The sequence below is a fragment of the Lepidochelys olivacea genome (genome assembly GCF_965140295.1).
Source record: "Lepidochelys olivacea isolate rLepOli2 genome assembly, chromosome: 1".
In the NCBI taxonomy this organism is placed as follows: Eukaryota; Metazoa; Chordata; order Testudines; family Cheloniidae; genus Lepidochelys; species Lepidochelys olivacea.
This window is the reverse complement of record NC_140411.1, coordinates 157,499,607-157,523,692: the sequence shown is the minus strand read 5'-3', so window position 1 is coordinate 157,523,692 and position 24,086 is coordinate 157,499,607. Positions and strand designations below refer to the sequence as shown.

The 24,086-nt window shown below is 42.7% G+C and overlaps 1 protein-coding gene across 2 annotated transcripts; it reads left to right on the top strand.

Annotated features, from left to right (window-relative positions):
* On the top strand, positions 1-23,051 carry DIPK2B (divergent protein kinase domain 2B). 2 transcript variants are annotated; one of them, XM_084637520.1, is made up of 5 exons: positions 1-385; positions 8,990-9,254; positions 17,367-17,540; positions 20,613-20,901; positions 22,112-23,051. In XM_084637520.1, exons 1-5 carry the CDS (start codon positions 159-161, stop codon positions 22,450-22,452), a joined length of 1,296 nt encoding a protein of 431 aa, XP_084493646.1. In that variant the 5' UTR covers positions 1-158; the 3' UTR covers positions 22,453-23,051. The 2 variants fall into 2 exon arrangements, with proteins under 2 accessions (XP_084493646.1, XP_084493647.1); XM_084637521.1 differs by lacking the exon at positions 17,367-17,540.
* Positions 23,052-24,086: the final 1,035 nt, after the last annotated feature.

The window sequence follows — 24,086 nt, the reverse complement described above, 5'->3', positions numbered from 1 at the left end:
TCAACCAGCTGGCAGGATGCGGACAGTTTCTGGCTTTCATGGATCAAGACCCTCTCTCAGTGTTTAGGGACTCTCAATTGCAAACTGAGATCATCTAAAGCACAAAGAGCGAAGGGTAGGATAGCATCCAAAAAAGGCAGAGCTTGCAGGTACCACAGATGGGGCTCTGGATGTATTACCTTTGCTCTAATGTTCTCGGTTTATTGAAACTGCTTCAGTTTTTGACCCTGAGCTGCAGTCCTTTCTTAGAAGCAACAGTTTTTCCTTCTTCTGTACCCCACGTCAAAGCCAGCTACAGTTTTGGACGGACTTTCCTGGGACTCGATAAATGTAATGCCTGCATTGGAACATCGATTTGCAAGAAATTCTTTAAAGAAGAAATAAGGTCAGAAACTCAGCACAATAATTTTGAAAACATTCTGCATAGTAACATGAAAAGTGACTGTTAACACTTCCAAGTACTTTAGTGAAAAAGAACTCAAAATGTAACTTATCCCCAGGTTTCCATTAGTGTCAAGTTGTTATAAATAATGTAGATTAGTATTTTTAAGACGACAAAATCACCACCAAATTTGAGCCCTGAATATGATTTTTAAAGTAAAGTAAGTTACATTTTTAAACATTAACTTTCTGCTGATAAGTTGGCATTGAATCAATTCAAGAGAATAGTGGGGTGGGGGGGAGAGAAACAGTATGCCAGTTTACTTAGCTGTCTATGGAATTATTTTCTGCTAAGCAACTGACCAAAGAGAATTTGTCTTTACAAATTTAAGCTACTGATAGACTGAATTGAGTCACTGTAAACATGGCATAAACATTAAGAGCTACATTTTTGAAATGTTAGCACCATATGTACCACATGAATTATGTAGAATTTCATGCACCTGTTAGTTAAGTTCAACCAAGATATAAATCTGCAAGCACGAAGACAACAGGTACTTTTGCACATCAGATACAAAGGGCCAATTGCATCTGGAGTTTTCATTAAGAACTTGAGGACAACTGCAGATATTACACATATGTCTAGATGAATTAAACATGCACCCAAGCAGTTATTAGATTGATCTTTCAATTTTCAGACTCAAAAGCATAACACACCATATGACACTAGGAAAAAATGTTACTATGGTAGAGGAGGAGGGAAAAAAATGGAGATTTACAGGGGAAAGGTTTATTGTTTTTATTATGATTTATAAGCACTCTTTCTTTTATAGATCTAAGAGCCCCAGGCGTGGAGGAAATTATTGTAGTAAAATTGTAGTTTTAATACAGTAATATAAGTGTAGTAATGCTAGACAAATTACTGTTTTTATCTTTAAGCTATTATATAAAATGTGCTATAGTAAAACCATAAAGATTTTTCTCAGACAGGCTTAGCAATACTATAGGATCATCGATGATTATTATTTGCCCTGTGGTAATGGTGAAAGGCCTCACTGTGAAAGGTGCTGTTCGAACACACACAAAAAGATGGTCCCTGCCCTGAAGAGCTTACAATCCTAATCATTCTGGCATTCCTACATTGACTAGCCCCTAACCCAGCAAGTCAATGGGACCACAAGCAGAATAAGGTACTACTCAATGTAAGAGTAGCAGAAAGGAGCCTTATTGTCCAATTATTTGTACTAAAGTAGGGCAGAGCAGCCCCAGCAAGGACTGTGCCCCATTGTGGTAGGCAGTTGACAAATGAAGTCCAGTCCCTGCCCCAAAAAGCATATGGCTAGATCCACAGCTGGTATAAATCAGCATAGCCACACGGATTTCAATTAAGTAACAGTGATTTTCATCAGCTGAGGATCTGGCCCCTAGGATAACAGCAGTCTTAAAACGTACGAGGAGCACTCTAACCTTCAGGTGCACAGACAATTAATCCGGTGCCAAGGCTGGATGAGCACACGGAGACTGTTCTGCCTCTTCCACACATACAGGCATGGCGTTTAAGGCTGGAAGGAACCACCGGATCATCTAGTCTGACTGCCTGCAGCTCACAGGCCACCACCAGCACCCACACTCTAAATCTATGGGCTAGTAATAACATTGGCACTCTGCAGCCATTGGGGTGGGAGTATTAGTAATCACCCCTCCACAACCCCAGGAGACAGAGAATGTTGGCATGAGGGGCCAGAACGGTTTCCCATGCACCCCTTTTAAGACCAGCACTGCCTGTAGCAGGTTAAGCATGCATAAACTCTAGATATTTGTGTGACAGCCCAGCTGATACCTTAGTACAAGATTGCTCAGCTGTGTAGCCTGCCAAAGAAGTTCTACACATTTCCTTTACTCCTCTGGGTTATTCACAGTAATAGGAGTAGAGGACTGGCAATGTGCTTACACCCTTTCCTCCTGAAAAGTCTAGCACAGAGGCGCCTAAGCAGAGTTGTAACTGGCATTTTCACTATCCACTTTGCCTTTGAGAACTATGCAGAGGCTCCATAATGTCAGAGCTCTTCTCCTATGAGCCCTCTGTAAATCTACAAGTAGCGTGGTGCATGTTCTTTAAAGGAGGAGTTCGTTGCTGGCTTGCCAAGTGGGGATTTGTCTCGTTAAAAGTAGTGAAGCAAAAATGACTAAATTCTCTGGGGTAGTTACAGTTTGTTCAATTCAGTGCTGCAAAGTGGTAACAAGACATGTCTGTGCTGGGAGCATTTTGAAAAGAACAAACATTTAAATGTAAAACTCTGATTAGCTTTAAACATTATTTTTTCCTGCAGTGGTTAACACTGCCTCTCCACTTGGCTTCCTAGCCACAAGGTTTTTTGAACAACTAGCTGCAATCTAGTCCTGTAACTAATTCCCAACACAGGAATGCTATTCTTAAGAGAAATAGGGGGAGACTGTCCATGGGACTTGTGCTCCTAAATCTTCTAGGTGCTTTTGAAAATCTCCCCCCAACCCTCACATATAAGTTATACAGCATCATCAGCTAAGCAATGTATGTATTTCAGTTACAGCATGCTTAGTTCATTTTTTCCATCAGTCTGGGGAGCTCCTGCCTGCCCGCATGCTGGATTAACCATCAAGGAAATGTGATCTGTGTGTGAGGATGGGAAACAGGATGCCTGAGTTTTCTTTCCGGCACTGCTACTGACTCACGGCTTGGTCTTGTGCTAGTCACTTAACCTAGCTTTGCCTAAATGTATCGGTCTGTAATGAAGGTACTAATCCCTGCCTGCCAGGTATGTTGAAAGGCTTAATTAGTTTGAAAAGCACGTTCAGATCCTCAGCAGAAAGGCATTATAGAAAAGCACGTTATTATTGTGGCCCCATGCACTGATGAAACTTTATAACTGGAAAGTACATTATGCCATCAGTGTGCTAGCTATATATGATGTCAAATACAGGAGTACTTAAAACAAAGTCAGATTCCCCAGAATTGTGTTACTATGCCTTAAGATTTGCTGAGGAACCTTTCATTCATTCATACTCAAACTAATGATCAGTATTGGACTTCATGCGCCTGTATATTGCTCAGTTGAAGAGGCAGCCGTTTGACTATAGCTGTATGATCCTTTGGGCACCAGGTCCAATGCACACGCATATTTGAATTATTCAAATCACAAAGCACACCTGTGCTCAAAAATTTTTAAAAATTACTGCCAATTGTGGCTGTGTTAGCCTGCATTGCATACTGTCTGAGGCAGGGCTTATGTCCTTCTGTGTTTGTGCAGCACCTCGCACAATGGGGCTGCATATTGATTGGGGATTTGAGGTACAGATGTAGATTTGATTTCATATTTGACAAAAATCCCTAACATAGACCAAGTTTAGACTCCACATTTCCCTGAACCTCAAGTCCTACAAGCATAAGAGTTTAGAACACTCAAGTTCCAGCCAAACTCCACCTCTAATGCTAACCTTTCTAAGCATGCCTTTGGTTAGAATCTTGTGTTAACTAACCACAGCTGAGGAACTATGAGGAAAAGGCTCATGATTGTGTAAGCCATGACATTTGACAAGGCAGGCCAGATACAGGGAATGTCACCAAGGAAGTATACATGGGAATAGCATGAGCATGTAGGGACAAAATCAGGAAAACCAAGGCAAAGCATGAGTTACCGTTGGCCAGGAATGTTAGAGACAAGAAGGAGTCCTTCAAATACATCAGACAAAAAAGAAAGATCAGGGATGGTGTGGGTCTGCTGCTCAGTGGAGAAGGTGAGCTGGTAACGGAAGATGATAGGAAGGCAGAGCTGCTCAATACCTACTTTGCTTCAGTCTTCTTACAAAAAAACATGTGACCAGATGACTCATCTAGTTACTATAGATAATAAAGGGGAAAGGTTGCAGATTGAGATAAGTAAGAACACGTCAGAGATCTTCTGACCAATTTGAATGAATTCAAGTCTGGGGGGCCTAATTCTACTTACCCAAGAGTACTGAAGGAACTAGCTGAAGAAATCTCATAGCCACTGTCAATAATAATTTAAAATCATGGATGACAGGAGAGGTCCCAGAAGACTGGAGAAGGGCTAACATAGTGCCCATCTTTAAAAAGGGGGGAAAGGAGGAGCCAGAAACTATAAACCAGTCAGCCAGATTTCAATAGCCAGGAAGCTACTAGAGCAATGTACAAGATATTCAGTGTGCAAGTACCTGGAGGATGAAGGGGTAATCACTAGCAGCTAGCATGGATTTACTAAGAACAAGCCAGCTTGATTTCCTTTTTCAACAGGGTAACTGGTTTTTTGGAGAGGGGGCATGCAATAACATAACATACCTGAACTTAAGCAAGGCTTTTGATGGAGTCCCACATGACATTCTGATAAGCGAGCTGGAGAAGTGCGGGCTCAGCGGAACTACTGTTAAGTGGATACATAATTGGTTTAAACAACCACAAACAAAGAGTAACTATTAATGGAATGATGTCAGATTGGAGGGAGGTCTCAAGTGAGGTCCCACAGGGATTTGTTCTGAGTCTGGTGTTCTTTAACGTTTTTATTAATGACCTGGATGTAGGAATAGAGAGCACACTGATCAAATTTGCAGAAGACGCAAAGCTGTGGGACGGGGGAAGAAGTTGCCAACACTCTGAAGGATAGAGCTAAAATTCAGAGGGATGTTGATAAATTGGAGAACTGGGCTATAGAAAACAATGAAATTCAACAAAGACAAATGTAAGGTGCTACATTTAGGGACGAAAAACCAAATGCACAAAGACAGAATGGGGGATAACTGACTTGGAGAAGGATCTGGGAGTTGTGGTGGATCACAACCTCAACATGAGTCCGTAATGTGATGCTGTTGCAAAAAAAAGCAAATGCAGTTTTAGGTTGCATTAACAGAGGCATAGCATGCAAGTCATGAACGGTGATAGTACCGCTCTACTCGGCACTGGTTAGGCCTCAGCTGGAGTGCTGGATCTAATTTTGGTCACCAATATATAGAAAGGATGTAGAGAAACGGGAAAGGATCCAGAGGTAAAAGACAAAGATGATCCAAGGGATGGAATGCAAGCCATGTGAGCAAAGGCTGAAGGAACTGGGTATCTTCAGTTTGGAAAAGAGGGGATTAAGGAAGGGACATGATAGCAGTCTTCAAATGCTTGAAAGGCTGCCATAAAAAAGATGGAGAAAAGTTGTTCTCTCTTGCCACAGAGGACAGGACAAGAGGCAGTGGGTTCAAACTACAGCATAGCAGATTTAGATTGAATCTCAGGAAAAACTTCCTAACTGTCAGAACAGTAGGCCAATGGAACAGACTGCCTAGGGAGCTTGTGGAAGCTCCTTCACTGGAGGTTTTCAAAAGGAGGCAGGATAGGGAAAGTCATCTGTCTTGGATGGTTTAGACCCAACAAATCCTGCATCTTGGCATGGGGTTAGACTAGATCACCCTTGTGCTCCCTTCTACCCTACCTATGTTCTCAACTTAAATGAGTTCTTATGAAAGTTTGTACAAAAGCAAAACTTTATTTTTGCAGGGGCAGGGAGGGATGATGATACTGCTTGAAACAAATAAAATGAAGGAATTTTACTGGAGAAAAAGGCTAATATTCTGGTGTAATTCTTTATGAGGCAAATTATTCTCTCAGCTCTAGAAATCACCAACCAGGAATGGATTAAATATACTAATATTTGAAGTCGGATCCTACAGCAGAGGCAAGCTAATTAATTCCCTCATTATTTCTCTGTGCTGTTTTCCTGACTGAAAGTCAAAAAGGTTTCCGCTGTAGCTTTCAAACTTACTGTATTTTGTTAACTTCATTTCATCTATTTCACCCAACCCCCAATGGAGACTCTTGCCAATCCTATTTTAGCTTCAAATTATGAACTTTAACTTATGTGGAGGTGCAATTAGGAAATGCTTTCCAATGCTCTCAGGGATGATTATAATTAGGAAATTTTTATTGGCACTGCATGTTTGACATTAGGCTAGCAAAAAGTTAGCGTTCACGCCACATTATTCAAGTGTGTTACTTGCAAAATATTCAGCTGTGCCCCTAAATTATTACATATAAAATATGTGTGTGGGCAGGGCTGAGGGGGCTGATAGAATAAAAATCTTCAGAATCTAATTACACGGCCCATATGCTCCCCTCCTGTGCAATATTGTGTGGAGGGGAACAAATTAGTGAAAAATCTCCATAGCTACACTGAAGCTGAATACCCAGAACATTTCCCCCCACTTCCCTGCCCCCAAAGAAGTGGGGAGGTCAGGCACCCAGTCCTCCAACTCCTGTCCAACTTTGTGAAAGGATTCCCCTTTGCGCTCCCATGAGGCACCCCGCCCTAGCTATGAGAGCACAGCAGGACCAGTAGCCATGGTGTCAGAGGCCGCCAGACTCCAGCTGTGCCCTGTACTGCTGAGGAGGAGACTTCCAGGGCTCAGTATGTGTTAATTCTGTCCAAAGCAATGTTAATTTTTCAGAAGGTTTTCCTCATTTGAGGTTGGTGAAGCCAGCCATTTACCATGGCTCCGCCTTATTCTGGCTGTCCATTTTTCTTGGGTAACCCATAGGCTCAAGGCAGAAAACCAGCTACCCAGAGCAGGGAGTAGAATAGAGCTGGCTGGAATTTTTCAATGGAACAGGTTTCCATCGGAAAACACTCATTCAGCAAAAATAAAAAAACTCACAGAAGAATAGTAAAAATGAAATGCTTCGACCATGCGTAAACGAACAGTGATGCCATGTGGTCAGGCATGCTTCACCGGGTGATTTCAATAAGGACATTTCTGTATTTCCAACCCAACATTTCAGAATGTTTTTTGTGGAAAATTTTGACTTTTTCTTTCCATTTCAGGATGAAAAGAAAAGGTCAAAATGTCAATTTCCCACACAACAGAAACGGAGTTTTGACCAGCTCTGCTACCTAGTCCTTTTCTCCATCTAGAGCACCTCACCATGGCATTTGCTGCAGATTTTGTTCCCTCCACCCTGCACAGCATGGCTCACGGCCGCTGGGGAATCCTCTGCACTATCCGTTTTCATACACACAGTCACAGTGATTTGGAGGGAAAAAAACAGGGGCGCAAAGAAAGTTAATTAGCAATTCAAATAGGAACTAATTGATGCTGTTTAATGCACTTTTCTTCTGGGTGGAAAAACACAGTTCAGTCCTCGGCGGGTATTTGTTCACTTTACAAAATCACCACCCTCTGCAGCATGGCCAATCATTATGGTATCACAACTGTAGGAATATCTGGAATGGAACTGGGACATATCCATTCTGCTACCAGCAGTGACAACCACTACTATCCTAGGAATTGTAGTGATGAGACAACAGCGAGACATTGATGATGCAGTGATAATGCAGGAAGTCCACAAAAAAGCATTTAACTGGCAATACTCCTGATTCGTGGACAAGTGATTGTGTGTTCACAACATAAACTCAGATTTGGGTTCATACCCAAAGCTGACATCAAAGATATATGGGGCTTAATAATGCACATAACACAATTAGACATGTAAATCAGATATTTGCGTACACACACACACACCACTAGTAAGGGGTCTAACTAGCTGTGTGCAACAGAAGACTTACACATCACCCATGGCACTGGGGTACACATCTTTGAAAGTTTGGCCCCAAAGTGCAATACGACAAGGGGCTGATACACTGAATCCTTCCAATGAGATATTAAAGAAAGGTCCATGCTGCCTTTGCAGCTCAAATTAAAGTTCCTGTAGAACAGTTTTAATGGAGGGGATAATAGAGATCTGGGCCAGCCCTGAAGACGAGCTCTGTGTCAGCTCAAACCCTGTCTCTCTCACCAACAGAAGTTGGTCCAGTAACAGGTATTACCTCACCCGCCTTGTCTCTCTCATATCCCTGGGACCAACACCATTGGACAGAGTGACAGAGACTTACAGACCTACGTGTTCTTCCACAGCTACCTTGAGACTCTAGAGTTTTCCTTTTGTTTTCCACAGCAGCACCATACACTGTGGTACTGCATAATCCTTGGGTGCTTTAAACCTTTTAATCGTTTGTAACTGTAGCATCTTTGTTCTCAGCACAGCATTACGAGACGCTGAAACTACAAGGACCCAGCTGGGTTCCGAATAACAGTGTTTACTAACTACACAAAAGCATACCTGGCCTAGCTAAATATGTACTCCTAGGGCTCTGGTGGCTTCTGCATTACAGGACAGGGTGGCTACTAGAGTGCTCCTAAACTATTTAAAGGGCTACTACCCAATGCCTAGCACTATAACAACTCTCATGTTCCTCCACTGTTTGTGACTACCAGCTGTAAGCACGAAATGGGAATCTGCTTAGTTACCAAAAGTGTTTTTCCTCCATTGAACGTGCACACTTTTGTTAGCGTAGGGCTGTTTCTAAGTACAAGGCTACTGGGTTGAGATTTTGTTGTTCAACAAAACACAACACACATGCACACACACAAATTTACGTAATTTGAAACATTTTAGAAATGATCAAATCCTTTTTCTAGCCCCTGGAGTTTAAATAAGAAAACCGGCAATTGTGCTTGAATTGTCCATGTGGCTTATTAACAGAATCTCCTCTGGGAACTTGCTTTGCTTTGGCAGGTTTGACAACTGGCTCGCTTCTCATTTAAAACTGCCTCCCAACTACTTTCCCAGTTACTCTGGGAACTACACAGATGATGCCAAAAGCTGGCGGCTGGTTGAGATCTCCAGGTTAACCACCAAATACCAGCATGACCAAGCTGACAAGAGAATCTGTGCTTCCCTTTCCAAGACGAAGACCTGCAGCATCGAGCGTGTCTTGAGGAAGACGGAGAGATTCCAAAAGTGGCTGAAAGCAAAGCGCCTCACACCAGACCTCGTGCAGGTGAGTAGGCAAGGTCCTGTTAATGAGGAGCACACCGATTTGGCAGCTACTGCAGTTACCTCCTGTAACAGAGTCTGGGGGAATCTCTGATTGCTTCATTTATTTTTTAAACTTCATAAAGAATCAAGGACTGTGACTCACTGGAGCTACCTAAGCTCTAAGCTTGCAGGGCTCCACAAGAATTAAGATTTTGACACTCTCAGAGCACTGTAGTGGGGACACAAGAAGAGGGGGAAAGTGTCTTCAGCGCCACATGGATGATTCTCACATAAAAATGAAATCAGAGGTTAATATCCAAACCAGTCTATTTTAACTTTCTTTTGTAATGATCAAGACTAGAACTGGCAGCTTTTTACAAAGCTTCTTCAGTTCCATTCTGCCTTCTCTGCTGATCGCTACTGGTCCGTCAACCCCTTAGGAAGCATCCCACTGGAAATGATTGCCAGGAAGTACTGGTGGAGAATGGCGGGAGAGAACAAGATTAAACCCCAGGGAAGAGAGGTAGAATGAACCAACCTAGGACTTTAAAACTAGGATTCTTTTTAAAGTGAAGGAGGGTTGGGACAACCCTGGGACTATGAAAAGTGAGCAGGGAACAGATGTGCAGCAAACTTTTAAGAAACGTGCTGATCTTACAAGTCTCTATTGTCCAGGCTGTGACTTAGCCCATAATAGAGCAGAATCTAAAGTCCAGATCCAAACATACCTAATTGCAAGGGCTCAAAATCTGAATCTTCCCACTGGTTGGGGTACTTTAATTCAGGGATCAGATATGACCCCCTAGAGAAATAGGTTCAAGCTTTGATCTGTAATCCAAACTGGGATGCTGTCTGAGCCATCTACTTGTTGAACACCCCAATATGGCAAACCTCATACATTCAAAAATCATGAATCAAGCCCCCCAAAATCCTGAGATTTCAAAATAAATAAATATTATCAATAATGTTTTTTTAAACCTCCCCCCCAGGTTTGAGATTTAAGGGGCACATTTTTAAGCTTTTCTGTGCAACCATGAAGGCTAGAAACTTTATTTTCTTGAATGAAAGTTGAGATTCTCATGTAATCACTTGACTTGAGGAGCTGGGGCTTTAAGAAAGTTGCCAGTACTGAACCCTGCTACAATGATTATTTATCGGTTCCCCTTGTCACTGGATAAATGACTAGGCTTTTTTAAAAACTGCACTTTTCAGTTGTTTCTTTCCTCTGAAAGGTTAGCCTTCCCCCCACTCCTAGAGAGGGGATTTATAGCATGCAGCAGCCCTTGGTGGGTGAGGGTAGTACCATTCTCTGTCATTCTCTGTCTGTCACCACCACTAACTCCCTCCCTCCCTCCCAGAGGGCCAGGGAACACCTGCCTTCTCAGCTGATCCCAATGCACACTGTGGGTGCATGAAAAGGAAGCACCACACTGAGGGGCCACGCAAGATTCCCTCAGAGACAGGGCACATGCATCCTGTCACCAGGGCACTGCAGGACTCACTTCATGGGCCTGGAAGGAGCCCAGAGGCTCCGGACTAGGATTCCTATTTCTTAATCTCTAGGCCATCTATAGCAACATGTGTCATGCAAGAGGAAGTTTGCTGGTCTTTTTATTGGAATCCTTAAATGTCACAGGGTAAGCGAGGGGAGACAGGTGTGTCAGCCTCAGCTTCAGGGAAGCCGCCGGGTGGTTACTGCCACTACGGAGAGGGAGGAGACGAGAGAGATAAAAAGCCTATGGTGCAAGCTGATAACCAGGCAGCAGAAAAGGCGGTAGCGGGTTTTAAACAGACCAAGTCTGGAGAAGCACTGAGCTCTGAGCACCTGCTGCAGAGTGTGTGAGGAAGGCGCCGTTCCCACTCCAGCCAAGGGGCAGGGTGCTGCCTTTTGCTGAGGATGGCTTTCAGACAAGAGACCAACACTGCCCACCCCCCTGAGCAAAGGGTTGTAGTGACTGCTAAAAAAGGAGGGAAAGGAGCTGGTTGGTGGCTGGGATGGAAGGGAGGATCATTCAGCTGAGTGTTTGTTCTAGAAAGATCACTCTCTAAAGTGGCTATCACCAGCAGGAGAGTGAATTTGTGTGGGGGGGTGGAGGGCGAGAAAACCTGGATTTGTGCTGGAAATGGCCCAACTTGATGATCACTTTAGATAAGCTATTACCAGCAGGACAGTGGGGTGGGAGGAGGTATTGTTTCATATTCTCTGTGTGTATATAAAGTCTGCTGCAGTTTCCACGGTATGCATCCGATGAAGTGAGCTGTAGCTCACGAAAGCTCATGCTCAAATAAATTGGTTAGTCTCTAAGGTGCCACAAGTACTCCTTTTCTTTTTGCGAATACAGACTAACACGGCTGTTACTCTGAAACCTCTCTAAAGTGGGGATCTGCTTTGAAAAGGAACCTCAAAAATGTCAGCTGTAACCCACCAGATCTGCTCCCTGGGCACATTCACTCAGCTCTGCTGACTCCTAGCAATAAGGAGTTTCTGCTGCTTTTTACTCCTGCTAGCCTGCAGAGCAAGCACAGCTCAGACTGAGTGAGCTGCAAATCCATAGGCATCATCGGTAATAGGGTTGACTAAATTGCGATCGGGGCACCTGTGCAAACCATTGACAGCACAAGAGTTACCCAGGTGTCACTGTGGGGCTAATAAGTTCAGCAGAACCTTTATTACTGGCAGCAAGGTGGAGGGAGCCCAGTGTGACTCTCAGAGCCGGCAGCTAGACAAATGAGCACATTTGAGCTGGAAGATAAAATAAACCTGGGACAGAACAGAACATCTCTTTGGGAAAAGGCTACTCACTTTTTGGAAGATATATTGTACTTCGTCTAATAGTCGTATAAAGGAGGAGAAGGAAAGGCAACCGGAGGTTACAGCAAGTGTTCAAAAATATTCCTGATCTAAAATTCACATTTTCTCATCAGCTGCTTTACATGAATGTCTCTTTTGAAATCCTGCCCTGAATTGTTTCCCATGTGCATTAAAGCACTCTCTCTCCACAAGATGGCAGTGTGGAGTGTTTTACTGGTGCCGAGGTAGGAAAACCAATAGTAGAGCAGGGCAAGCTGGTGACACCCGTCTGGTGAGCAAGTTTCATGGGAGGTTGTGTATAAAATTGGGCACTGTCATGACAGTGGGGCAGAATTACTTTAAATCAATGGCCAAACAAATGGAAGTGCTTAAAATATCTATCTGTTGAACTCAGGAAACCTGTATGTGTCAAAATGGAGAAATTCTTCCTGAGACCTGCTATAGAGATGTTTCATTATCCAACTCCTACTCCTCTCCTTGGGGACCCTGTCTTATCAAAGGCCCTTGCCACTACATAAAGCCCCCTCGCTCCTCCCACACTGCCTCAGTTTCTCTGAAACCCAGTTTCAGTTGGGCTGGACTGTGTCACAAACACACGTCACACAAAGCAAAATCCCAATACACAGTGAATTCTGTTTGAGGCCTCCTCCCCACCCCCACCCCCAGCATTGCAGCCTACTTTCTCCTATAGTCTAGGATTTCCTCTGTGCACATTTGGGAATGCTGAACTTACGTAGGCTCCCTCATGCCCGAGAACCAAATTGCTGGTGCCAAGGCCAGGGCATCATTCAAACTCAAGAACAAACTCAGTGAGCACATTTCAACAAGTTTTCAAACCTTTCTGGTCCTATCGGGCAAAGCAGGGCACAGTACTCTGCAATCAACAAAACACACCTTACACACTGATCTAGGATTGCAGCTTTCACAGCTGCATGGGTCTTTGAATCTGAAAGTGAAGCAGAATAACAAACTGATATCACTGAGTTTTAATGGAATATAAACTTGGTCCCATTTAGAAGTGCAGTTGTTTTCCCCCTCACTTTTAATTCTCAGTAAAAGTGGGCCCAAACCAATACCTCCCCTAAAATCCACATGTGGATCCAAATTTTGCAAATGGCCACTCTTTATAATGGGCTGAACCAAAAACCTGGAACCAAACATCCCTGAAATGTGTGGTGTTTGAAATTCAGAGCCAAGTTTTCTGGTTTAGTCCCACTGTAAAATGAATGACAGGGGTTTTCTGCGCATTTCTCTGACCTGTTCAGCTGCAGGAGGTTGGAGCTCTCTCAGATACCCCTCCTGAGATTTAAACAGCAAGAGTTCCAGAGGTGTGTCCCCTCTGAGCTGTGATTTCAGTGGTATGGTATTTGCAGTGCAAATCCATGTTGGGGCGAATGCTTTGTTTCATGAGATGATAAACAACTGAAAACACTTAATACAAGAACTATTCAGTGACTGGCATTTTTGGTCATGATCAGGGTTCTATTGATGTAGTCAAGGTAGCAGTATTTCCCATCAAACTATGGTCACTAAGCTGGTGGCTGCACCAGCCTCCCTGTAGCTTCAGATATATAAGAGATCTGACAGAAACTACTGGGCTTAAGTAATTTTCTTTTATAGAACAGAAAATTATGACAAACCTTAACATACTTGTGAAAACCATTATTTCATGGCCTGTCATTTTGATTCTTTTCACTGACTGACCAGCCTGACCCAACTATCAATTGGGCTGCCTGCCACAATGATTATTTCATCTGCCACAGCGAAAATCTTTATTGCAAGCTACAAATGCTTCAGTACTGAAATCATGCTTGCCCCAGAGACAACCTTGATTTAACTCGGTGTTTGTGTGCATCACGGCATTGCACGTATTAGCCTACACCGTAGTAATAGCGACATGCTGTTTTGTCTGCGTTTCAAGCTCCAGAGTTCATCGCTTTCAGCGTCAGAGTTCACATCATATGCTGCTGGTTTGTTTTCCGGTGTGAGGTGAACAATAAAAAAAGCAGGCTAGTTTCAGCAGAGGTCTCCTGCAGGGCAAATTTCTAATTCTAACAACGAAGAACAGCTAAGGAAAGGCTTGAGGCACAAAGACGTGAACAATATCAAAGTACAAGAAAAAACCCTCAAGTTTTTCAGCTTGCCCATTTTGCACATATAAGTTACAATGTGAAGCTGTTAATCAGGCTGATAGTCCAGCTCCCACCACATAACCACCACCTTTGGGTATCTGGCCCCTGAGAAGCAAGATTTAAAGCCTCACTTTGCTCATTAAATGTCAGCAAGTATTTCATTCATCTGATGCCTGCTCCTTTGTAGGAAAGTATTTTTGAGCCGTAGCCATTTCCCAGACCAATCTCCTTTTGACTTATTGCCTTGTTGCTAGAGATGTGCCTGAACCAGACCTCCAGGTCTGAACAGGCCTGGACTTGAAGTGGAGAAGGATAATGCTGGAATCTGAAGCTGGAACAAGATCCTGATTTTTGCAATAGACCTCTAGCTCTGTCATGGGCTGAACCAAACCCTCAGATTCAAACACCCAAAACTTATGGGTGGTTTGAAATCCAGATTCAAATTTTTTGCAGTCTGGATTCATTTCTAATTGTATTAATTCACATAATATACCTAGCGGTCAATCCTTAGCGTGAACCGCAGATAGTAAGGATTCAGGATTGAGTTTATCCCTTCCTTGACTGTTTGGTAGTACTTTGCGATTGTGGTAGTATAAAGACAGGACAGTTGTGCTGCAGAGGTCTCTTCCATGTCAGGAAGAGCTTTGAGTGTGTTTGCACAAATAAGCACACACACACCAATTTGTATTTCCGCTGCACGTTATGGACTAGAAAAAATTCCGTTTGAGTGAAAGTGGATATAGCTGGGTCAGACCATTGTTAGACACACAAACATGTGATTTTTTTAAACCAAGCTAAATGAGAAGCATTGCGACTCAGCGCCAAACATGTTGTCAAATGAGTTGGCATGTCTAAGACTATATCTATATGTACAGCAATACAGCTGCAGAACATCTCATTTAGACGCTCGGTGCCAACAAGAGAGAGCTCTCCCATGGGCACAAGAAAACCACCTCCACAAGAAGCAGCAGCTGTGTCGGTGGGAGAAGCTCTCCTGCCTATATACTGCTGTACACAGGAGCACTTATGTCAGCGTAACTTTTGTCGCTCAGGGAGGTGGTTTTTCACACCCCAAGCGCCATAAGTTATGCCAACATAGGCTGTAGTGTAGACATAGCCTCAGTTTCCAGGGTGAGAAGACATTGCAAGGGACTTAAGACATACTGTAGATAAACCAGTTATCTCCAGTGCTTTGAATGGCAAGATCTTCAGGTGTGTGTCCAGTCAGTGGATTTTGTCTGACAATTTTACAAGGTTAGATTTTAATTTTTAAATTGGCTCTCTTTTCAGCCGCAGAGATGGCACTGTTCTTTCCCCCTAAAAATGTTGGCCCCACTCCAGTGAAGCACTTAAGATGTGCTAAACTTTCAGCATGTGAGTACACCTATCAAAGCTCATGGAGCCTATTTACATGAATAGTGCTTTGCTGGACCGAGGTCTTCGGTAAGTTATTAAGAAATTATATTAATTGTCGATATAAATGTGGGAAACAGGGACTTCACCTATTCAGCTTCCAGCCTTACTCCTCTTCATTCTGTTTCCATGCCATAAATAGAACTGGCCTCAGGTCAGAAAGTATGAATGAGCACCGTCTGAAGATCATTTAACTCAACTGGGTGTGTTCTGGCTCCCAAATTAATGACAAACATACATTGGATACTCCTGCATGTTCACACTGACTTATATTTCGGATTCACTTATCTGCTCCCTGCTGAACAGTGTGAATGACACAGCCATAGCATTCTGATCTTTGTACTGGAAAAAGTGCCTGTCACAGTTTTAATTAGGAAATCCCCAAAATAATTCCATGGCAAGCGAACAGTGTTGATCACCTCACCAACTTTGTATAATAGAATGAGCTATGAAGTTGGAAATTACATTTTTTTTAATTGCATTAAAGTATCACCATTTCTGCTCCTACAGCATGTAGTTATGGGTCTCGACATTTGCATTACAAACTCCTGTAGGCAGCAGGGCTTTCTAACTTTGGCTGCAAATATTTACATACACTCTCAGCTGCAAGAGAACTTTGTCACCACTTATCAACCATTTAACACAATTCTGCTTGGCTCTTCCCTCCCCCCCCCCACACTCCTCTTCCAAAGGAAAAGTGACTCAGTCAGCAATAACATGTCAGAGAACTGTAAGACAGAATTGCCATTTTTCTGCTTAGTTTTGTGTTAGACAAAGAATAAATATCTTCTTGTTAATGCTGTTCTGGAAGAGAGAAACGTAAGAGGACTTGTAACATTTAGACACTGTGAGAATTAATTCTCTGTGTCATTTCTCCATAACTGACCAAGTAAAGTGCATGTATTTTAAAAATTAAGCGATGTCAAAGTACATCAGTGTAAATAAACATTGCTATTTATACCAGCTGCAGATTTTTATGCACTTTCATAACTCAGATATTCAAATATAGAAAATGCAACTTACTGTGTGATGAATCCATAAACCTGAAAATCATTTGTTGCTAGTATCTACAAGAAAGTATAAGCAAGACATTAAACCTATATGTAAATTATTTAAACCTATATGTAAACCTCATCAGAAAGAGAATACATCCTATACAGGCACCTACATACAATATGTATATAGGAGTTTTTACATTTCATCTAGCATCCCTATTGAATAATATCATAGAAAAAGATCAGCCATAGGCTAAGGTGAACTGGGATGTGCTTGGAAGATGCTCTTTGAAAGAAGGAAGTGACTCCCTCAAGGGAGAGGGCTCCAGAAAGATGGAGAGTACAAGTGAATGACCACCACCCACTACAGAGATTTGCATGGAGGGGCACAGACCAGAGAAGCAAAATTAGTTCAATATACTGACAGAGAGGCAGACAGGAGCGAGACCTCCAGGTTGGATTGGTTGTTTCAGAAACAGTGTGCCATTTTGAGATACCTGCATGAATACATATTTTAGGGAAAGTCTGAAACATGGGACTATACCCAAGGTAGTTCAGGGTTTAAAGAAGAGTCTACTGTAGAATATCCCTAAACTGCTCCATGTTGCTAACAGTAATTGAGAGGAACCCTTTATAAAAAGGTAGCTGTAATGGGGATCTGGTACAAACCTGCTGGCAGAGTTCTCAAACAGCGTGTAGAGCAGATCACCATATTTCAGCCTAATACAAACTTGCAGGTGCCAAGTATAGTCATCCCAAGTACCTTCGTTCTTTCCTACCAGGGGCTACCTAGTCCAATGCTGCGCTGTCCCTCCCAGCGGCTCTTAGACAGAATAGTACGCCGCTATGCTGAGGTGCCAGATGCTGGCAGTATCTACATGGGTCACCTCACAGACCGGGACAAACTACGCCTCCTCTACACGCTGTCAGTGAATACACATCCCATCCTATTACAGGTACGGTGCCTCTCCCTAGGATGAAATTTCCTGAAACCAATCTCAAGCCCTTCTGTGGATAGTGCGTATGATGTTCTCCAGTTGCTCAGGACATGCAGCAGGTACTTTCACTATCCTGCTAAGCTTTATGGACCACTACTGTTCCTTGCACCTCACTGAGGCTTAGAAATTAAGCTAACCCTGAAGTACCTGTGCCCGATTTGTGTAGGCGTGGAGCTCTTTAAGCTCCCTTTGAAGGCAGAGAAAGCTGCAGGGGCTCAACACCTCTAACAATCAGAACCTATGTGGATTGGAATGCAAGGAAACAACAAAATTCCAGTGGGTTCCGTTTGTATTGTTAATATATTGCATTGAATCACAAATAATTTATCATCTAAACAGAGAGACCCAGACTAATGGATCAGCACAAGGGGTCAGAGTTATGGTTGAGCATTTCTGCTATGTTATTCCCCAACCTTAATGCTGCATTAATATTCATTTTTTACATGCATCAGACACACTAGGACTGAACCAAAATCCGGTGCTACATTTGGGCTGACTGGATTAGCATCATCCTTTTTCCTCTTCCTAAGAGCCATTTCAGAGGGAACCTCTAATCCTTCTCCACGGCACTGTCCACTTCTTTCCTACTTCTCATGGCCAACTCATATCAACCCCTATATTATCCTTTTTCCTACAGCACCCTTCCCAGGACAAGTTATTTTTTGACTCCCCATCTTTGTCAGTCGTCTCAGATCCATACACCCTGCCAGCATTGTCCCACGCTCTCACTCATGCCCAGAAGTGACCTCTAGAATCTGGGTAGACTGCAGGTTTGAGGCTGATCTCCAGGACCAGACTTTCAAATATGCTCAGTACCCATCTGCTCCTATTGCTCTCAGTGGGAGGTGCCAGATATTGGGCACTTTTGAAACTCTGCTGCCACCTGGGAGCTGTTGGGTGGGTGCCAAGTTCTTTTGAAATCTGGCTCCTGGTCACTAGCAGACACTTGTCTTATGCTTCACTCTGCCAGTGGCCTCTGTTCAGATCATCTCTGACATTCTCAGCAAACTTCGCTTATGTCATCATGGAGATCTGCTTACCTTAGCCTGCTAGCTCACTATGACGGTGTACACTAGGGAGCATTTAGGGTAAGCTTTTATCTCAACAAAGCTCATTAGTCCACTTCAAAATTTAGTAGCTAAAAAAAAACACTTGACAAAAGAAAAATTAAATCTTTCTGGGTTGATTTCATTTTCTAAATGTTTTTCCAGCAAAGGGAATGGCCGCCTTTAATAATGCTCAGGAACACAGAACTGGCATACCAGGACGTCTGCTTAATCAAAAGTAGAAGTTCTGTCTCTACAGTGCCTGTTTCAGAATGCATTAGAGAGCCTAAAAGAAAGTTACTTTTGAAAAGTAATCATCTAACCAAAACCTTTGGCTTTGTGAGGTTAAGAAAGAGAGAGATTCCCTCTTGATGTGATGTGGTGTGATAACTGCATTGCTTGCGAGAGAGGAGTCCATCCTCATGGATGCAGACGGAATCTTTATGCTATATCACAAAGCCATGTATTCTGGGGATGCTACAGGAAAGTATTTTATAAATGGTTTAGAGAATTTTTGAAAACTTAACTATTTCTGCCCCTTACCTGAATTACCATGGCTTCAACTGCATGGGACGCAGCAGGAGCCATCCAAAAATAACCTAAAAATCACTTTTCTGTGCCTAAGAATGTCATGACTTTAAAGTAGATCATTACCTTGGCCTTTTCAGAGCATTCTGAGTTTCCCTTTCCTAATGGTATAAAACTTCTGGGTCATGAGATCTCAGACTTTACATTTATGACACAAAAAAATGAGTAGCTGGTCCATGCCCATCCCTGGGCCTCAGTTTCAGGTAATTTTAGGAGAGTAACTCCACGCTGGGGGATGAAAAACAGGAAAACAGCAGCAGACTGATTTTGCAGCAGATTGATTTAAAAGAACAAGAGCAGCTGTTTGAAACAGCCCAGGGCTTTGGAATGGTGGAAGTTGTCTTGGGGGTGGAAGATGGATTAGCAGGCAGAGGTGAAGTAATATGGCCAAAGGTGCATGATAAATATATTGCAGGCTTCCGCTGTTTATCAAATAGTGCTGCAATTGCTATTTATCTCAGGAGCATTGGATGTGTGCACATGCACGCACGCGCAGAGTATATATTGTAGTATCAGACATATATCTGGTATTGCCGTCCAAACGCCACATATTCAAAAATCATTAGGCAGCCCCAAAAGTCATGATTAAAAAAATAATACATTTTGGGTTCTTGTTATTTGCTTCTCAGTGTTTAGTCTTTAACGTGCACTCGAGTCATATTTTCACGCTTTTCTATTAAACCACGAGTGCTAGGAACTATTTTTAAAAAGTGACAGCCAACGGACCTCACCTCGTCCCATGACTCCAGGAGCTGGCATTTTAAGAAGAAACACTAATTATAACAAAACTTGGCAACACTATGATGAGACCACAGTATTGTCAATCACAAATGTTCAAAAATATAGAATCAGGCCCGCCTCTCCCCAAAATATCATTACACTGGCTTCACGCTTTTGAGATATTTAAGAATAATAAATGTAGGGCTATTTTTAGTTGTCTTGAGATATTTCATTGCTGCCATCAGGGCTAGAAACGTTTCTAAAAAAAATAAAAAGTGAGTCAACTTTCAGGTAGTAACACAATTCCACCATTTGGGGGCTTTAAGAAAACCCCCAAAATTGCAAGATTCCTGATAAAAATCATGAGTTTAGAACACAATTTCTTAAAGAATCCAATAATCCTGTAATGCAATCAGAGCCCTCACAGCAGAGCTTGAGAATGTAGCAATAGACAGTGCACCACCCAAAAACATTTTCATTTTCCATTCGCTGGCTTCTCTCATGCACACCACCCACCTGAAACCATACAAACTCTCTCTCTCTCTCCCTCTCCCACACACACACACACTTACTTTACTGCGTATTTATTCCTGGAGACTCTGTATGTGTGTAACACCACATACGCACCTCAGTATTTTCAGTGACTAGATCCATTATTTTTCTTCTCTTCCCACAGATTTTCCCAGAAGCAGAGGGATGGCCATTTCCAAAGTATTTGGGGTCCTGTGGCCGGCTCATTGTCACTGCAGGCACAAGGCCTTTAAAGGAGTTCTACAGCTCTCCTCCTGAGGTGGCAGCAGATCTGGCTTTCCAGCTCCTCTCTATTGTCAATTCCATGAGGAATAATGACATGAACTATTTCTTTTATTTCGTCCATGTTGATGCTGGCACATTTGGCATTTTTAACAATGGGCTTCTGTTCATCCGGGATGCCAGCACACTGGGAATCATTGACAAGCAGGAAGGTACTCAGTATGATCTCTGAATAAGCATCTGTCATAGGAGGATTTAGCAAAGCAGGAGGAAAAAAAAAATCTTTCACCTGCTATGCTAGTTTTATTTAAAACATCAAAAATTGCTCAGTAAATTGGATAATTAAAAGTTCAAGAGGAGATATTTACTGCCAATAAAAACAGAACCAGCTCCTGCAATGCTTAGTTCTGTATTCAGAATGTTACACACCTTTCACTGGTACTGTAAATGGCGCTGTGACTAACACTACGATTAAAGAGCATTGGAACAGTTTTTGTCACTACACAGCGAGACACTGGTAATATCTGTGACTAGCAACAGTAGACACAGCAATATTTGAATGCTAATATTCAACAGCTTCCACTTCTTTCCTTAAAAACTGGAATCACAAAATATTAAGTTGCAGACAAACTTTACAGGCCTATCAGAGATTTAAATATTTGGGCAAATATTTAGATCCTTCCAGGCCATTTTATCCCATTGACTTTAGAATTAACAACAAAGGAAAACCCCTTTTTGTCAGTTTGTCCTCAGTTCAAGCTCTGCCTTTCACCAAGCAAACGGTGACGTAATACAGCACCAAAACTAGAGCTGGGCAAATAGCATTCCTCTAATAAACTTAACACATTTCACTTTTTTTCCCACACTTAAAAAAATTCATTCCGTTTATGCAGTCATCTGAATAATTCTCAAGTATTCACAAATCTATACTGATTTTGTGAAAATCTTCTAGTGAAGCATTCAGTTATGTATCTTTTGTATTATTGGTCCACTTCCAACCAGGTCACCTCTTGTTGAGTCTTACTGGTTTTGGATGAAATGGAAAATTGAGGCCTTAAGTACTTGTGGCAATTTCTATAGGAACTTCAAAGTTCAGCTCAGTATTTATGTTGTACCGGAGTTCTTCTGCTATTTTAATCGAATGCATTATTCTTATCCCCCGTCTATAAAACACGGCGGGGTAGCACTGAGTTCTTTTCACCTCATCCTTTCAGAGACATAGATGCATTTCAGAAGTGTGGAAAATGACCCTATACATACAGCCTACAAAGTGCTTTGGGACGAAAGGTGCTAAATTAACCTAGGTTATTATTCACATAGGTATACACTATTTTAAATGACATTTTCTTACCAAAATTGCAAACATGTATGATTATAAAAGATTTGTACATTTCTAACAAATGTTTTTATTGCCTTTATTAGGTCTCCAGATGACTGATGGGCAACAAGAGTATAAAGACATATTTAGCTGTTTGGCTTCGGACTGCCAGTCTGCATTTCCCAACTGTAATTCAGTCAGAGAGAAGCAGAGCCTCGTCATGGTGTGTCAAGAGCTTCTGCCTAAGCTCCTAAAGGGAAAATTCCTCCAACCTGTTCAGGAGAAAATAGACAGGTTCCTAAGGCTCTGTGCAGACAGCTTCAGAGCAGACCAGGAAGTCAGTGATGCCGCTGGAAAGTTGATAGAGCTCTTGAAATCTTTGCAATCTTGCGATTCCCATTTTGCCTACCGCTACCCTGACTGCAAATACAGTGACAAATACTAACAGCTGAGAGAAAGCTTTTCCTGAAAGACTGGAGTGCTGTGTACACAGCTCAGCTCTCACAGAAAGCGAGGAGGTTGCAGGATGGAGATGAAAGGGGGATTCATAGAAGCCCTGGCTTTCTAGTAGGATAACAGAGAGAGGCAACATAACACACCCGGGGTTTCCATCTGACTCAGACACACTTATCACATTGGTGTGTTTGGTATGATGTGAAGTCTTTATTTAAGTGTTATAACATTTCATGAATGACCTGTGTTAAGAGATGAATAAAACTTATTAATGCATTTTGGTCTTAGAGGAATTTTCCATGGTAGCCATAAAGAAAAATTAAATACTAAGCCATCTTGGTCACTACTAGGTGGAGTAGCATACTGGCAGATAACACAGACCCTGCTGATAAAGACTATACAAATAATATGAGATGAATGGAAACATTTAATACTGTCCTTGCGGGGCTATATTAATGCCATAAAATTATCTTCTCTGACTTGAACTATCTGATCAGTTTGCTATCAGTATGTTACTATTATGATTGCCAATTAATTTGATGTTATATGGGATGGAAAGAGGCAATAGATAGCATTAAAGAGCTGAAAGCTCCCGTTTCTTTTATGTCTTCATTTCTCTAACTCCCAGGTGCATAGCACAACTTTTAATCTTTGCTGGGTTGCGCGATGGTAACTGGCATGTAAGGCTGTGTCTACACTGCATTGTAGTGCACGACACAGGTGTGAATTGCAGAGCACACCAAAGACCTGCCGTCTAACTGCCCTGTGGGTACGCTGCTGGCGCAAACGAAAAGGCACCTAAGGTTGCATTACCATAGTCCTCTTTCTAACAATTGTATATATATATTTTTTTAAGACAGAAAAGCCCTCAGATCTGATTCACCTAATGTTTATTTTTCACTTTTCCCCCAATACAATCCCAGTACAATTTTCAAAACAGTCAAAATACTTGTATTTCACTTGCAACTCTGTTGAAGGCAGACGCCATCTGGCTTCAGGTAAATCTCCATTTAGTTAAATCCTCATGTTTGCATTGAAAAATCTCTTTTCCTTTGGAAATTATGGTTCAATTCAGGGGTGGCCAGCCTGAGCCCGAGAAGGAGCCAGAATTTACCAATGAACATTGCCAAAGAGCCCCAGTAATACGTCAGCAGCCCCGCATCCGCCACCTCCCAACCACTGGCAGCCCCGCCAATCAGCGCCTCCCCCTCTCTCCCTCCCACATCAATCAGCTGTTTTCCAGTGCGCAGGAGGCTCTGGTGGGGAGGGGGGAGGAGCGAGGGCATGGCAGGCTCAGGGGAAGGGGCAAGGGTCTAGGGGGAAGGGGTGGAGTGGGGGCAGGGCCTGGGGCAGAGCAGGGGGTTGAGCAGTGAGCACGCCACAGCACACTGGAAAGTTAGCATCTGTAGCTCCAGCCTCGGAGACAGCACCTACGCAAGGAGCCACCTATTAACCTCTGAAGAGCCATGTGTGGCTCCGGAGCCACAGGGTGGCCACCTCTGGTTTAACTCAAGGCATTTGTACCTTGGCAGTTGTGTAGATAGATGATTAACTTGTCCTCACAACACCCGTGCGCGGTGAGGAAGTATTATTATCTCAGTTCTACCAAAGGGGAAAATGAGGCAT

Bases quoted from the DNA above. Each gene is read 5' to 3' on its own strand.
- DIPK2B (XM_084637520.1), top strand. From the start codon at position 159: ATGGGGCTCTGGATGTATTACCTTTGCTCTAATGTTCTCGGTTTATTG. The intron at 17,541-20,612 runs GTACGGTGCCTC...CTCTTCCCACAG, and splicing joins CACATCCCATCCTATTACAG to ATTTTCCCAGAAGCAGAGGG. The intron at 20,902-22,111 runs GTACTCAGTATG...TGCCTTTATTAG, and splicing joins AATCATTGACAAGCAGGAAG to GTCTCCAGATGACTGATGGG.